Below are 14,994 nucleotides of genomic sequence, written 5' to 3'. Positions count from 1 at the left end.
CGAACCGGGCAGGCTCCTGTGTGTGAGAGCCGGAGGCGTAAGGACATGATGGTTGGGGTGCCCAGGAAACAGGGGCTCCAGGACGCAGTCCGGTCACTAGAAAGCCTGGGGACGGCCCCTGAAGCCTATCTGCCCCTAGAGCTCATTACCAGGGTCACCGGGCCCTCCAGCCTCCTTCTCCTGAACTACCACTTCTCAGCTGACTATATACAAAGCCTGGTTCGAGCCCATCAGGCCAGTGCCCCAGGCTTTCTAGGGCAGCTCTGAGTGCCTTGCTGCCTCACAAAGACTCCAAACATCCCCCAACCCAGGGGAGCCTCCATACCTGTTCTTAAAGGGGCAGGCACCTTGGTGAACTGGCGGCTGCCACTGCCCGTGACACAGTGGGGACACAGTGGTGATGTCTCGTGGTGCTCCAGCAAAGCAGCCTCTGCCCCCAGCTCCTTCCTCGTGTGGTTTCCCTGGTTCTTAGGGCCCGGCCCTGCACCCCTCTTGTCCACTCCTTCCCCTCCTGGAAGACCAGTAGCCGCCATGGCAGACAGACTCGAGATTCTTATTTGCTCTAGGGCTCTGGGGAAGGCGTTCACCCTCACTGGCCTCACCTGCAAAGTGGGGAGAGCCGTGGGCTGGTGCTAGGGGTCAGTGAGACGCTCCCGCACAACGCTGGGCCCACAGCAGGGAGCCTCGCAAACAGCAGGTCTGTCCTGTCTCCTTCCAAACTGCTTAAAAGGCCTGACTCCAATTCCCACCACTGCGTTTCCCAATGAGCACTAAGTGTCCTACCGTTTGGGGACCAGCTGCCTAGGACAGGTGAGGAGGCTTGGGCCGGCCGTGGTGGTGCAGGGCCGAGAACCAAGCCCTGGTCTGGCCCTTACTTTTGTGACCTTGGAAGACATCACCCAGCCTCCACACTAACTTCCTTCTCTGCAAGCAGCCAACCCACTGGATCTCCTCAAATTGGAAAGTCCTGATGGCCAGCCAGGAAGCTGCTGGACGGGGAGCGGCAGGAGGTCTCGTTCGGGGCCTGGCATCCTCACAGTGCCCTTGGGAAAACAAACGTGGACACCGAATTGGAAAGCAGAGTAGGATGTGGAGAACTTTGGGAGAGAGAAAGGAGGCTGTGTGCCCCCAAGGGAGGAGGCAGGCTGGGCAACAGAAGGACGATTCAAAGTGTGTAGAAATTGCTGGTGGATTGGATTAGTGACCTGTGCGCCCTGGTTCTGTGCCCTGGCCTTGGCCATCCCCCATGTCAACCCTCTCTTAAACCTCCCCTCCTTCCCTCCCAAGAAGTCAGGGAGCCATTGGGTTGGGGGAGCCAGAGGGGCGGCTGCAGCAGCTGGCACCCCAGACCCCTCCCTGGGACCCTCTCTTTGCTCTCCTGGCTGGCCCCACCCCTCAGGCCCCAGGAGAGGCCTCCTCCACTCCTGCCCACAACACCCAGAGTTGTCTTCCGGCTCTGGAGGCAGCAGCATCCGGAATGCAGCAGGAAGGGTGCAGGACACGCCTCCCATGCCCAGGGTGGGTTCAGAGATACACACAAACCGAACTCTCTGTCCGCTTTATATATATACATATCCGAGCAAGCCCCACCCACCCTCGTGAGGCCTGGAGAAGGGCCTTCCGTCCTCCATCTTTGGCATCAATCTGTCCAAATCAGCTTTTCTGTACAACATGAATTAAATATATTATCTGTCTTTGTGCTGAGTCACGGGACATTCACAGTACAGTGGGGGAGGAGGGGAGGGACTTGTGGGGAGGCCAAGACCCTCCAGGGCTGCTCCTCAGGCCTAGGGGTTGGGCTGGGTAGGGGGCTTGCGTAGAAAAGCCAGGCCTGGCCTCCCCCTGGCCTTGCCATTCGAGATTCAGCCAAGTGTTGAGGAGACCTTGGTAACACAACAGGCGTGCTCGGAAGGGGTGGTGTGGGGGGCCTTCTTTGGGGCTGCAGCCCCCTCCTACTCCCAGCCCCCTGGGGTGGGGCTCTCGGGATCAAAGCCTGTGCATCCTATCCCACCTCCCTCCACCTCAGACTGCTGGCATGGGCACCCTGCCCTCTGGGGGAGCCGGGGGCACACGGAGGCTGGTGCCAGGATGGGGTGGAGCATGGGCAGTAGGGGCCGGGGAGGAGGGCACGGGGGAGGCTGTGCGAGCCCCAAGGAGCTGAGGCTGGCCTGGCACCAGGATCAGGGTGACCCTGCCTTACCTGGGTGTTGTCCCCAGGACCCTGGCCCAGGGCTGGCTTATCAGGGCTCAGGCCAGATAAGCAGGGGCCAGTCTCGGGAAAGGGTGGACAGGGAGGAGCTCGGGCCGGAGCTCCAGGGGCAGTGAGCGCTCCAGCACCTGCCAGTAAGGCAACCCCGTTCAGACTGGGGAGACGGGCAGGAGCCGGCTGAGGAGGCAGGAGTGCAGCTGGTGGTACCAGGCCACCTCTGGACTCAGCTGGGCATCCAGCAGCATAGGGGGCCTCTGGCCAGGAGAGGGGAATGGGGACAGGGTGAGGAGGTGGACAAGGGCTGGGCTACTATTCTCTGCTGCTCTGGGGACACCCTCCCTTCGGGTGGGGGGTGGGCTTTGGCACGCACACCGGCACCCAGGATTCCAGGGTCCTAGACGAGGTGCCATGGCACTTCCTGCTCTCAGAGGGGAAGAAAGTGAGTGACGTGGGGCAGGTAGCCCCCGGTGGGGGGGTATGGCGGTGCCCACGTTCAGGGCACAGTGCTCAGCCTGGCACCTGGATCTCCCGTCTGTGTGGGTCCCACGCTGGTGCCCAAGCACCTCAGGGTGGGTAAGGGTCTGAGGGCCCTCCCTGCCCCCTCATCTCCTCCCAGGAAAGCGCTCAGGCCCAGGTCCAGGGCTGGCGACAGAGGGGTTGGGGTCTAGGTGAAGGCCACGGGGGAGGCATGTGGAAAGCAGGAAGAGGAAACAGCCGTGGCCAGCAGGGCTGCCAAGAGGTCCTCTGGGCCAGCCATTAGCCCTTGTTCCTCAGTCCTCCCAGGGCCACGCAGGCCCCGTCCCGCCCGCCGTTGTGCTCGCGGTGACCTCTCGTCCCGGGGGCTGCAGCCGGGTGGGCGCAGCTCAGAAGATGCTCTGTCGCCGGCTCTTCCCTCGGCCTGGAGAACAGAGGGGAAGAGGTGGGGCTGCAGAGAGGAGGCTGGACAGAAGGGGGCCCCGGGGGCCAGAAGGGAAGGGCGTCCTCCAGGGCTACTCTGACAGAGCCAGCAAAAGTATGCTCTCAGAAGCCAGTCGGTCCTGGGTTCAAATCCCCTCTCCGTTATTTACTAGCTGTGTGACATTGTGACCTAACCTCCCCTGCGACTCAGATTCATTGATTATGAAACGGGAGCATTCAAAGTACCTATTTCAGGGCGCCTGGCTGGCTCCGACGGTAGAGCCTGTGATGCTTGATCTTGGGTTCGTGAGTTTGAGCCCCACACTGGGTGTAGAGATTACTTAAAATATATGTACACACACACACACACACACACACACACAGTACCAACTTCAAGGGGTGTTTTAGGGTTGTGTGAAACAATGCACTCGTCACATCTGAGGCCATCAGCTGTTCTAGAGACAAGGTATGGTTCCCCCAGAGTGGAGGTGAGAGAATTCAGTTTGCAGACAGAATGTAGGCGAGAGAGCGTGCACCTTCATCAGGGCTCTGTCCCATGCAGTGTTGTGTCTGCAGTGGGGGCTGACAAGGGACGCACTGGGGGAGGAAGCCTGGGCAGGAGATAGGGAAACCAGCCCCTTCCCTGCTCCCCATGGGCCCCCCGAAGGGAGGCCAATGGCGGGAGGCCATGCTGATTCCCCACTCTGTTCTTCAAGAGGGAGGAGCAGCCTACCCCGGTCTCCGCTAATAAGGGGTGGGGGAGGCACGAGCCCCTACCTGGCTGCTGGAAGGCCAGGCCCCGGTAACCTGGGTCCTTCTGGAGCTGGATCTCCTTCAGGGAGAAGATGGATGCCGCTGTGGTGAGAGAGGAGAAAGGTAGGGAGAGAGACGGGTGGGGGCCCCCACACCCACAGAGCGCACCCTGGCTGGGGAACCCCTTCATTCAGGACTGCCCCAGGAGCCCCTAACTGGGCCTTTCAGGCTTCTTAGATCCCACAGTATTGCTCCTTAGTTACAGATGGGAACCCAAGGAGGGGAAGTCCTGCACCCAAGGCTGCTTGGCGGGACTGGGGGCCCCTGGCCTCTTTATTCCAGCTCTTCCACTCACACACTTGCTGCCCCCTTTCTTTGGTTCTGGGGTGACCCTGGCCCCTCCCCCAACCTCCCCCAGACACTCACTGTCTTCAAGCTGGTGCACGCGCTCTCCCAGAGACCGGAAGTAGGGGTGGCTCAGGGCTGCCTCTGCTGCCATGCGACTCTTGGATTCGTACTGAAAGGCATAGGGTGGGCTATGGGGCCCTGGCTGGGGGACTCTGGGGACCCCTCTGCACAGTGCAATTCCTACACAGAGTTAGATGGCCAGAATGAGCGGGGCCTGAGTCTAACCCAGGGGCCCCCAGGGTCCGCTGCCAGCCTCCACCTCCAAGCCAGCCCAAGGCAGTCTCCAGGCTCGGCTCCCAGGTCTCCAGCCACCAAAACAAAACCAAAAATGGGATTTCCAGAGAGTGACCTTCTCTTGGGATGGAGATACAGAGGCTGAAGCCACCACGATCATAACATTAATAATAGCAATATTAACACATAATACCAACAACACTCCTTTACTGTGTGCTTCCTTCAAGACAGGTACCATACTAAGTGTGTTGCATAATCTCAATGTATCCTCATGGCCAGCTTATAAAATATGAATATTAATTCCTCTTTGCAATGGAGGAAACAGAAGCCCAGGAAAATTCTATAACTTGCCCAAGGCTACACAGCTAGTAAATGGGTTTGAGCTGGGGTTTGAGTTCAGAATGAGCCCACTCCCATGACTGTGTGGAAACCAGCGCCCCTCCTGCGCCTGGAGGTGGGGCAAGGGGGTGGAATATGGGGGGGAGCGTGAGCTGTGAGCACAGAGGTGGGGTACTGGGGCTTCCGTGCTATTTGCCATTGGGCTGCCTGTCCCTGGGCTGGGCTGGGGGCACACTCACCAGGAGGAGGCTGGTCAGGAGGTGGATGCCATCAGTGTCCAACCTGCAGGAGGAAGGAGCTGGCACAGGCCTGGCCTGGATGGGGGGTGGGGGGTGGGGGTGTGCGTGGCCACCTCCTCAGGAGGGACAGCCCGGACCGTGAGCAGGAGAGGAGGTGTGGGGCGGCAGGGCTACCTGGGAGCGTGGCTGATGAGCGGCTGGGGGAGGTACCGGGGGAAATTGTAGGCTCTGAACTCCGACAGGGCCATCACACCGGGCCATGTCTCTTCCGTAGGGGTCCCTGGGGAGATGAGAGGGCGTGGGAAGGGCATAATGAGGGGCTAGGGCCACGGGCGCCTGGGAAGGGTGCAATGAAGGAGGTGGAGGCAGAGAATGGCAGAGGCCACAGGGGTCGCCGCCCCGTTGAGAGCAAGTGGGAGCCCCTCTCCCCAGTCCCTTTATGCGCCTGGGCTGGACAGAGTTCTGGCGCCCCCTGGTGGCTAGAGGGAGGGAGCGGCCGGAGACTGACCGAGGAGTCGGAAGATGAGGTGCAGCTCCTCCTTGACCGTGGAGCCGGGGAAGAGGGGCCTCCCCGTGGCCATCTCGTAGTGGATGCAGCCCACGCCCCTGCGGGGAGCAATGGGTAGGAACGGCGTCAGGCTGGGCCTCCCCGCACCCGCCTTTCCTAGGGCTGTTCCATCAGGGCACCAAGGGTGCCCTGCCTTGGCTCCAAGGGTCCTGGCTCTGGGGTGGGGAGCCCAGGACAGTGGAAGCTAGCACAGCCCAACCCGCCACAGGGGCCTCTCTCGGGCTCCTCGGGGCTCTAGGGCACTTTAGCCTTTCCCCTCACTCCATGGAGTTTGGGTCTGCACCCATGTGGCAGTTCCCCAAACAGCGCTGTCTCAAACTCTGTCCCCACCGGAAGAGGGAGTTCCATAATCCATTCTGTTGGTCCCCCCCCCCCCCGCCCCAGCACAGAACACAGTGGCCATTCATCAGAAACCTGGGTTTCAGCTTTAAAGTGGGGCTGATTTCTTTCATTCTACACCAAATCATATGCACTTAATTTTAACACAAACATAATAGATCCTTTCCAAAATTTTCAGCCGAACTGATGCTTGGGGAAGACTCGTCCTATTTACTGTGGCAGCCCTCCTGTGCCCTCTGGCAACCGCCTAGGGGATCCCTGGGGGGAATATTTCAGCAGCAGAGCCTTGGAGGGTCTCTTTAGAGCCAGAGGAGCCCTAATGTCGTCCAGACTAATTCTTTCCCAGCCGGTTACTTCAGGAGGCCGTCACACGGCCTCTAGTCCAAGGAGGCCAGGCAGTTCTCTGCAGAGGGCCTTGATGCAGCAAAGGGAACAAGGAGGCGTGCCCCCTCCCCCCGGGTCCCACGGCGCTCACTCACCACATGTCGATGGGGGTGGAGTACTCCGTGGACCCCAGCAGCACATCAGGGGGCCTGTACCACAGGGTCACCACCTCGTTGGAGTACGTCTTCGTGGGCACCGACTTGGCCCGGGCCAGGCCTGCGGACAGACACAGCGCTGAACCTCCCAGCTCCCTCTCCCGCAGCGCCCCCTCCTGGGGAGACTGCGCCAGAGCCGCCTGGGCCCCGCGGGCTCCGGTCCTCACCGAAGTCAGCCAGCTTCAGTTCCCCTCTCTCGCTGATAAGCAGGTTCTGCGGCTTCAGGTCCCGGTGCAGGATCTTGCGGCGGTGGCAGTAGGCAAGGCCCCGGAGCAGCTGGAACATGAAAATCTGAGGGAGGAGGGGGCGAGAACAGTGAGCAGGGGAAGGCGAGAGTGTGTCCCACCTGGGAGACCCTGTGTTTCTGCCCCGTGGCTGGGAGGGGCAGTGAGGTCCCTGAGAGCCACCCTTGGTTCCCCACCCATGCTGAGCCCCACCCTGGGCTCCATCCATCCAGGGAATCCCATCCACAGGGGAGGGCACGAGGTGTGTGGAAGAGGCAGCAGGGTGCTGGAGGCCAGAGCGTTCTCTGGCCCGGGGGGGGGGTGAGGGGGGCCACGCAGGGCCAGGAAGCCCACCTGGGTGGGGAGCTATGCCCTTGGTTCTCTCACAATGACCAGAAGGGGTCTCTTATCCCTTCAGACTTCTCCAGAAGCCTCGTTTCATCCATGGACCCATTTGACAGATGGGAAAACTGACGCTCAGAGTTGGAGAGGGGATTTTATATCAACAGCTAGATGGTGGCAGAGGGTGTGTGTCTGCACGGTGGGGTAGGGCGCTTAGCACCGTTCCCAGTATTCCCTGAATGGCAGTGACCTTGCACGCCCTCATACCTTGGTAGGTCTGAGCAACTCCAGCAGCTGGGCCCCCGGAGGTGAGAGCGGGTTCCCATGCTGGGCTTGAGAACAGGTGGGGACTGAGAGGGGCGCCCGCGGGCGGGCGAGCCTGCCGGAGGCCCTCACCTTGACGTTGTGCATGCTCATGAGGCTGCCACACTGGTCCAGATACTGCTTCAGGTCACTGTCCTGGAACACGGCGCCGGCTCAGCCCTGACCTGCCTCCACCCCTGGCCGGAAGCCCCTCCCCGGGCAGGGCCCAAGCTCTGAGCCGCCCCTAGACCCCCCCGGGCCCACTCTTGCGTGGGAGCATCTGAGCACCTGACTCTAGCACAAGGCCTGGCCTGTCCCCCCGTTGCCCCACCCCCACCCCGGAGGGGAGAAGCTGCTGGCCCCAGCCCAACTCACCAGGTATTCAAACACCAGGGTGAGACACCGCTCCGTATGGATGAGGTCATGCAGGGTCACAATATTGGCGTGCTTTAGATTCTTCAGGAGAGACACTGTGGGGTGACAAGCCCACCTGGGTCCCTGGGGCCCCCCACACCCCTCACACCCTCTCTTCCTGGGATCAGCCCTAGGAGCCCCCACTCCAGCAATGACTCTCTGCCCCTAGGCTCCCACTGGGGCTCAGGCCAATGAAGCCCTCCTCCCGGGAGCGCCCAGGAGCACAGGACCCTAGGGTGCTGTACCCTCTCGGATGGCAGTGCAGGGCGCCCCCTCCTCATGCTCCAGCCGGATCTCCTTCAGGGCCACGAGGTTCTCCGTCAGCTTGCTGCGCCCTTTGAAGACTGTGGCATAGGTACCCTGGGGACAAGAACCCCGGCAGCACCAGCCACACTCAGGCCCCACATGCCTCTCTCCAGTGCCCTCCTCCTTCTGCGTCTGCGTGGGCTGTGCCCTTCCCCCTTCTCCTCCTGTCACTGAAATTCTGTGTTTGCTCCAAGGCCCATCTCTCTCTGACTCTGCCCCTCGGCCCTCCCTGTTCAGAATGAACTGTCCTTCCCCTGAGCCCCCAGCAGGGGAGGGCCCTTCTACTAGAACACTAGTTTCGTTCTTCCTTATGTTGATGTTTACAGGGAGGTCTCCTCTTCGGTTCCTGGAGGGAGAGGGCCGTGTCTTCTTGTCTGTAGACCCCTGGCCTCCCCAAAGCCCTGACACACCGCGTGGCTCAGTGGTAACAGAAATAGCTAATGGCCCACAGTGCGCACTCTAAGCGCGTGTGCAAGCTTATTATAGGAACCTCGTCCATCCCCACGACAGCCCTGGAGGCAAAGCGATTACATCTCCATTTGACAGAGGAAGAAACTAAGGCACAAGAGGTCGCATCACTTGCCCAAGGCCAAGGCCACAGAGCTAGTAAATGGTCGAGATGGGATTTGAATCCAGAGAAATACTTGCAGGAAAAGCAAACAAACTGGTTTATGCCCAGAGCCCATGGGCCCCACTCCATCCTCAGACCCTCCTCCAGGACCTGGCCCCCCACCCCAACACCTGCAAAAGGCTGGGTCAGATTGGATGGCCAAGATGGTGTGCCTCTGCGGGGCAGGGGCAACGAGAAGGCAGGACAGGGTGGGCAGGGAAAGGCCCTGTCCCCATTCCTCACTGTCCTGCCCAGCCTCTTACCTCCCCCAGTTTGTCCAGTTTCACGTATGTTTCCAGTTTCCCAAAGCCGATATCTGACTGAGAGGGAGACACATAGGGTCCTGTGAGCTTGAAGGCCCCACAGCACCACATACATGACACCCCCGAGCCAGCCTCCAGGAGGGAAGGGAATGAGACCCCCATTGGGGAGAGGGAAAAACAGAGGCTAGGAGGGATGAGGGAAGCCACAAGTTCTGCCTCTTGGTCTCTCCTCTCTATCCCCATGATAAAGAACGGAACCCTTGGAAGTATGAGTTTCTTCCCTCCGCCCCCCTCCCCCGCAGTGGAGGGGGCGGAGCCAGGGCCGGGGCACCTGGGACGGCCACACACCTTCAACGCCTGTCTCTGCCTTGCTCAGACCATGTCTTGTTCTCCACTGTACCTCAAGCGTCCAGTTCAGAACCTGCCTCCCCGGCAGTGTCTCTCATCACCATACTTTCTCTAGCTCAGTAGTACCCGACCCTTAACAATATAGATTCCTGGGCCCCACCACCCGGAGTCTGATTCTGTAGGTATCTGGAGTGGGGGCCAGAGTCCACGTTTTGCAAAATGCTCCCAAGGAAATATGATAAACAGCCATGACTGGAAAGCACATGCCAGCTGGTCTACGGGTCTCACCGCTGTGGAAACCGTGGGGGCCCAGGGAAGGCTTGGGGCTCAGCTCCAGCCTTGGTGGGACTCACCCAGGGAACGGACATTGACCAAGGACTACAAGCCTCGTGAATCCTCTGAGGCCAGCAGGTGGCGCCAGAGGCCCACAAACTACGGCAGGCCTCCGCTGGGTCAGGCAAAACTCAAACCGATCCGTCCAGGCTGAGGGGGGGGCGTCTACCCCGGTGACCCCTGACCCTTTTGGGACTCACCAGGGATGCTCGGCGGGACATGCGGCTGAGCGGTTTGGGCAGGTCTGGACTCTCCAGCTGTAGCTTCTGCAGGAATTCCTGGGGCAGGCGGATGTCCATGGGCAGAGACAGCCTCTTGCTGGTGTCCTGCAGTGTCCGGGATGAGACAGGGACACCCGTGTTTGCTCCAGGTTACCTCGTGCTGTGGGACCCTCACTTTTCACCCAGGGCCTGGCTCCCCCTGTGGAGCAACCCCAGTGGGGCCAAACCACCGGCTGTGACCCCAGGCTCACAGCTGCTTCAAAGGTGTGCTCAGAGAAATGTGAACACACAGGGGTTGCTTTGTGACCTCAGGAGGTCCAGTCCCCTTTCTGGGCTGCAGCATAACCATCTATAGAATGAGATTCCAACGGATGGAAGCCTATTTTTCTTATGCATGGGCCCACACATACGGGTCCTAAGAACAGTAGTCGACTGTCTAGCCCTTGCTGTGTACCAGGACTGTTCTATGTATTCGGTATATATTAACTTGTTTAATCTTCACGATGACCATTTTAACACAAGGAGACTGGTGTACAGAGGCTGAGACACTTGCTCAAGGTCACAGAGCTGGTCGACAGCAGAGCTGGGATTGGAACCCATGAAGTCTGGCTCCCAGGCAGCCACCCTCCTCGGGCACACACCCTCGGTGAGTCCTGCCGCGCCCCCCAGGGAGAGCCCAGAGTCCCTCACCTCCATGGAGAAGCGGCGCTGGCTCTGCCGCCGGTACTGCAGGCCGGGGGACAGCTGCCCGGGGTCCTCCCCACTGTCTGTCGGGGAGAAGGTGCTGGACTCTGGCTGGGGGTCTCTGCCGAGAGGCCCGAGCTGCAGGTCTGAGAGGGAGAGGCGTCAGCTGCCTGCCCCCACCACTTCTGTCCACCCCCGGCAAGGGCGGGGCGGGGGCGGCCGGACCCCTCACCCTCCGAGCGCCGGTTGTGCAGCTGGTTGAACTGCTCTGTGAACTCGGCCAAGGACTCCTCGATGGTCTCGGTGCGTGGCACTGACAGTGAGAGGCGGCGCTTAAAGTTCTTCATCTTGTTCATGGTCAGTGGGGAGGTGGTGGGGAGGCGGCGGGGCCTGAGGCGGGAAAGGGGAGCGGAGCAGGTGAGAACAAGGCACCAGGCCGGGCGACAGCAGATGCGAGTTCTGGGTCTTGGTCTCCGTCAGCCCATCGAGGTCTGGGCCTGGCATTCGGGAGCTGGGGTCGCCTCTTCGTCACCAAGGTTCCAGGACCGAGCCCTCTCCCTCCCTGTGACTCTCGTCCCCCGGCCCCCCCACCCCGGCCCTGGGGTGGTAGTCACACTATGCATTCATCAGTATAGCCACGTGCGGTAGGGTGGGCCAGCAGGATCCTGGGGGCCTCACCAGGGCCAGATGGTAAACTTTGAGCTGCTGGAAGTCTAGAGAATTCTCAAAAGAGGCCTGGAGTGGCAGGGAGGGGACCAGAACTGGAGCCAATAGCTCTTTACCAACTTGTGTTTTGGCTTGAGTATGTCAACACCCCGTCAGGAAGCCTGACTGACTGATGCCCAGAACATCAGCTTGGCCTGCAGCCTGGTGACGGAGTCTGGTCCAAACCCCACTTCACCCTGATACTCACACCTGGAGGTCCCTCTCTGGCTTGTCTTAGGTCCCTGGGAGACTGGAAAGGAGAAGGGACAAAGGAGGGGACGTGTGCCTCTGAGCTGGCCCAGCCCCATCTCTCCGGCTGAAATGTGGGAGGTCAGGAGCCGCTGAAGGTCTCAGGGGAAACACAGAAGCTTGCCGGAAAAAAAGGGCCCCAGGGACAGGAGGCTGAGCCCCTCTCCTGCCAGAGCCCTGAGGGGGAGGGTGTCCATGCCACGGAGAACACAGTGGGGGAGAAGGGTGGGCTGCTCTGTCCACCTCAAGGCCCCTTCCTGAGCCAGAAAGGGTTCCCTCCCTGGGGCTCCCCAGCCCTCATGCCCTCTGAGGGGATACCCTGCTGGCCACGCAGTTAGACTGCTTCTTCCTGCAGACCCGTCCTTCTGTATCTTGCCCTGATCGGTGCCCCCTGCTTCCCCAGTCCCCGCCCCCACCCCACCGCTCCCCTCCATGGTTTCATAAGTTCTGGTGTGTCTGCCCCCATCCTGCTCATCCCAAACCCCCTGGTGGAGCAGGGACCAAATGCCTCACAAGCGCGCCACCGACACCTGCCAAGAAGGCATCTAGGGCCAGTCCTGTGATGGGAGGGGGCCAGCCTGCACCCTCTCCCAGCTTTTACCTGAGCCCCCGGCACAGCCCGTTCCCAATCACTATCCGGTACCCCGTTGCCAAAGACCCCTCTCGAATCCTCCTGGTTTAAGGGATTCTGGGTCATAACATGTTTGCTTCGTGACCATCTTTCTGCCCTCAGCCAGCCCGGAGAGGGTCCCCTCCTGGGGCCGGCGGGCTCCTGGCTGCCCCAAATGCAGCTGCGTTGTGGCGCTGCTGCAGCCCTGAGTCCAGAGACCTGGCAGCCCCCCTCCCTCAGGCTGGCGCCGGCGGAGCCCACCTCTGTCCGGGGGCCCGGAGTCTCACTTGGTTCCTCTCGACAAGTGAGGACTGAAGAGCCACTACGTGCAAGCACTGGGGTCGCAGTGGGGAGTGAAGCGTGGGCCCTATTCTCCAGGAACTCGGGGGAACTCCGGTTCCTAAGCTCACTCCTGCCCCCCAGCCTCAGCCGCTCTTCCCGGGCCCTGTGCGCTCTCGAGGCTGCTGTCTGTAGGACGCACGGCCGTGAAGCTCACAGAGGGCACTCACCCCGCCTCACCCGCCAGGGGCCAGAGGGTGTCCCATAATGGGAGCTTCGAGACAGCGGCAGCATACGGGTGCCAGGGACAGGAGGACCTAGATGTGTCCTACCTGTCGCCTCACATTTCCCAGCAGGACAGGCGAGGGAGCTGTCCCCCTTGGACAGGTCACTTGTTTACAAAGTTGGCCGAACACCAGTAGCACCAGGGAGTATTTTTAAAAATTCAGATTCCTGGGTCTCACTCTCGGAGTCTGGAACTGAGGATGGTGACTGGGAACATGAATTTTTTTTAAAAAGCAGCCCCAGGGATGCCTGCGTGGCTCAGTCAGTTAAGCATCTGCCTTCGGCTCAAGTCATGATCCTGGAGTCCTGGGATCGAGTCCCGCGTCAGGCTTCCCACTAAGCAAGGAGCCTGCTTCTGTCTCTGCCTGCTGTTCCCCCCGCTTGTGCCCCCTACCCTCTCTCACAAATAAATAAAATCTTAAAAAAAAAAAAAAAGCATCCCCAGTGATGTGGAAATGGAGCCATGGTGAGAAGTATCTGAGGTCTAGATAAGGGACGGTAATCCATCCAGGATCCCAGATTGCCCTCCTGTGCTGAGACAGGGAATCCTCTGGGCTGGAGACGTGCAGGAGGGCAGAAGGCAGGCTGAGTGGAGCAGCAGAGCCCCCCCCTCCCCGGATTCCCCCCACCACCACACAGTAGGGAAGAAATGTCTGCCGGGCAGACTGATGCCCCAGGCTCGGGTCATGGTTAGCCTAGGGCTGTGGCGGGGGGGCCAGGCACTTGGTTCCTTCGGATCTGAGCTCTGCCAAGAGGGACTAGTCACGCCCCCTTCTAAAAACAGGGCTCCCCCATAAAGCCGTCCTGCAGTCTGGGATTTATGGGATGGCATGTTGGGTTCATGCTCAGGAATCCACCAGTAGCTGCCATAAATCTTATGCCCATGCTCCTGCCTGTGGGGGAGGGGGGCTCATTAGAAGCCTTCTGGGAGGAAGGCCCCCAATTTCTGCAAAACAGAAGAGATCCAGCCTGAGTAGCACCTGCCCCTGCTGTCCCCTCAGTTCAGTGAGCAGCAAGGAGCCTCCAGCTTGGGCAGAGGTGGGATGGAGGGTGGGCTGGGGAGCTAGAAGGAGGGTGAAGCTGAGGCCGGCTTCTCAAGCAGGAACGCAAGGCCAGGCGATGCAGACGGATGGGGACCGGCTGTCCTCCAGCCGCTCCAGAGACCCAGAGGAAGTGGCTGTCACTGGAGCAGGAGGGATGGAGGTCAGATATAAGGATGGACTTACTGATGGCAGCAGCAAGGCAGGCGGCAGGGGTGGTGACCACAGCAGAAAGTGGACGCCTCTCTCTGCGGGGGACAATCGGGGCATTGAACCCGGCAGGGTCTTGGGTGTGACAGGGCAGACTGAGTAGTGAATGCTCTCTGTTGTTCCCTCGCTCAAGACATAAGATGCCTCTGTCACTTTTCCCTTGAGAGAATCAGCTCTTCAGATTTGGGGGGTCAAGGGGGAAGGGAGACAGGAAAAAGGCCTGTCACCTTGTTGCTGTCTGCCCCTCACCCCCATGTGGGGACAGAAGGCCTCAGTGTGACCCAGCCTGAGGCCAGCCCAAGGCTGGGCACAGTGTGGCCTTTGTCCCCGGGCCAGGGAGCCATCTGGGGCTGTCCTCGTGCAACTGGTGCCAGGGGAAGAGGGAGCTGGGCATCCAGGGATGCTGGCCCGGCTGGGCCGGGCTGGGGGGGTGTTGGAGGAGAACAGGCCCCCTCAGGAACTGTGAGCATAGACCCCCCCAGAAGCAGACCCCACAACGAGGCCTTCCCTCCTGCCCCGCTGCCAGGTGAGCCTAAAGTTCTCAGCCTACCTCCTGTCATCTCCTCCTGGGCACACACCAACCAGCCTAGAACTTCCTGCTGGTGTCAGAGCAGCGGGTGGCACAGGAGAGGGAGGAGCCAGGCCGCGAGGAAGCTGACACTTGCCCAGAGGCCACTCCGTGCCGTGACCTGTGAGTAAGGCTTGAGCTTTGGGAACCGTAGCAGGAGAAGCTCCGACAGATCCACCATTCCGTCCGCTTGCTGGCCCGTGGAGGACACGGAGGCTCCCAGATGAGACTGACTTGCTCAAAATCATGCAGCAATGTCCTGCTTGTTACTAAGCGCACAAACTCCGTGACCACACTGCTCCCTGCTTCTCCTAAGGGGAGCACCCCCCACTCTGCCCCTCCCTGGGGCCCGGGCTGCAAGAGCCGTTTCCTGTTCCAGGTCTCCTCCACCGCCATCCCAAATTAAAAGCCAAATTCATTCTGGTGCCACCACCAGTAGGGCTGGATGGTGGCACTTTGGTTATATAATCTCTCT

General features: G+C 60.5%; 1 protein-coding gene across 1 annotated transcript in view; it reads right to left on the bottom strand.

The window, feature by feature from the left end:
• Positions 1-1,546: 1,546 nt before the first annotated feature.
• Positions 1,547-14,994, bottom strand: part of CDK18 (cyclin dependent kinase 18) — a 65,401-nt gene continuing 51,953 nt past the window's right edge. Inside the window, exons 3-17 of the mRNA XM_040634517.1 lie at positions 10,806-10,963; positions 10,580-10,719; positions 9,869-9,994; positions 8,988-9,044; positions 8,054-8,168; positions 7,770-7,864; positions 7,488-7,550; positions 6,693-6,816; positions 6,466-6,586; positions 5,588-5,685; positions 5,254-5,359; positions 5,080-5,122; positions 4,286-4,376; positions 3,884-3,961; positions 1,547-3,107 (exon numbers count right to left, since the gene is read on the bottom strand). Coding sequence (XP_040490451.1) covers positions 3,073-3,107; positions 3,884-3,961; positions 4,286-4,376; positions 5,080-5,122; positions 5,254-5,359; positions 5,588-5,685; positions 6,466-6,586; positions 6,693-6,816; positions 7,488-7,550; positions 7,770-7,864; positions 8,054-8,168; positions 8,988-9,044; positions 9,869-9,994; positions 10,580-10,719; positions 10,806-10,963 — 1,450 coding nt within the window. The 3' untranslated portion in view covers positions 1,547-3,072. The remainder of the gene's footprint in view (positions 3,108-3,883; positions 3,962-4,285; positions 4,377-5,079; positions 5,123-5,253; positions 5,360-5,587; positions 5,686-6,465; positions 6,587-6,692; positions 6,817-7,487; positions 7,551-7,769; positions 7,865-8,053; positions 8,169-8,987; positions 9,045-9,868; positions 9,995-10,579; positions 10,720-10,805; positions 10,964-14,994) is intronic.

This window comes from Ursus maritimus, unplaced genomic scaffold (assembly GCF_017311325.1).
Source record: "Ursus maritimus isolate PB19 unplaced genomic scaffold, ASM1731132v1 scaffold_2, whole genome shotgun sequence".
NCBI lineage: Eukaryota > Metazoa > Chordata > Mammalia > Carnivora > Ursidae > Ursus > Ursus maritimus.
This window is presented reverse-complemented; position numbering and strand designations above follow the sequence as displayed.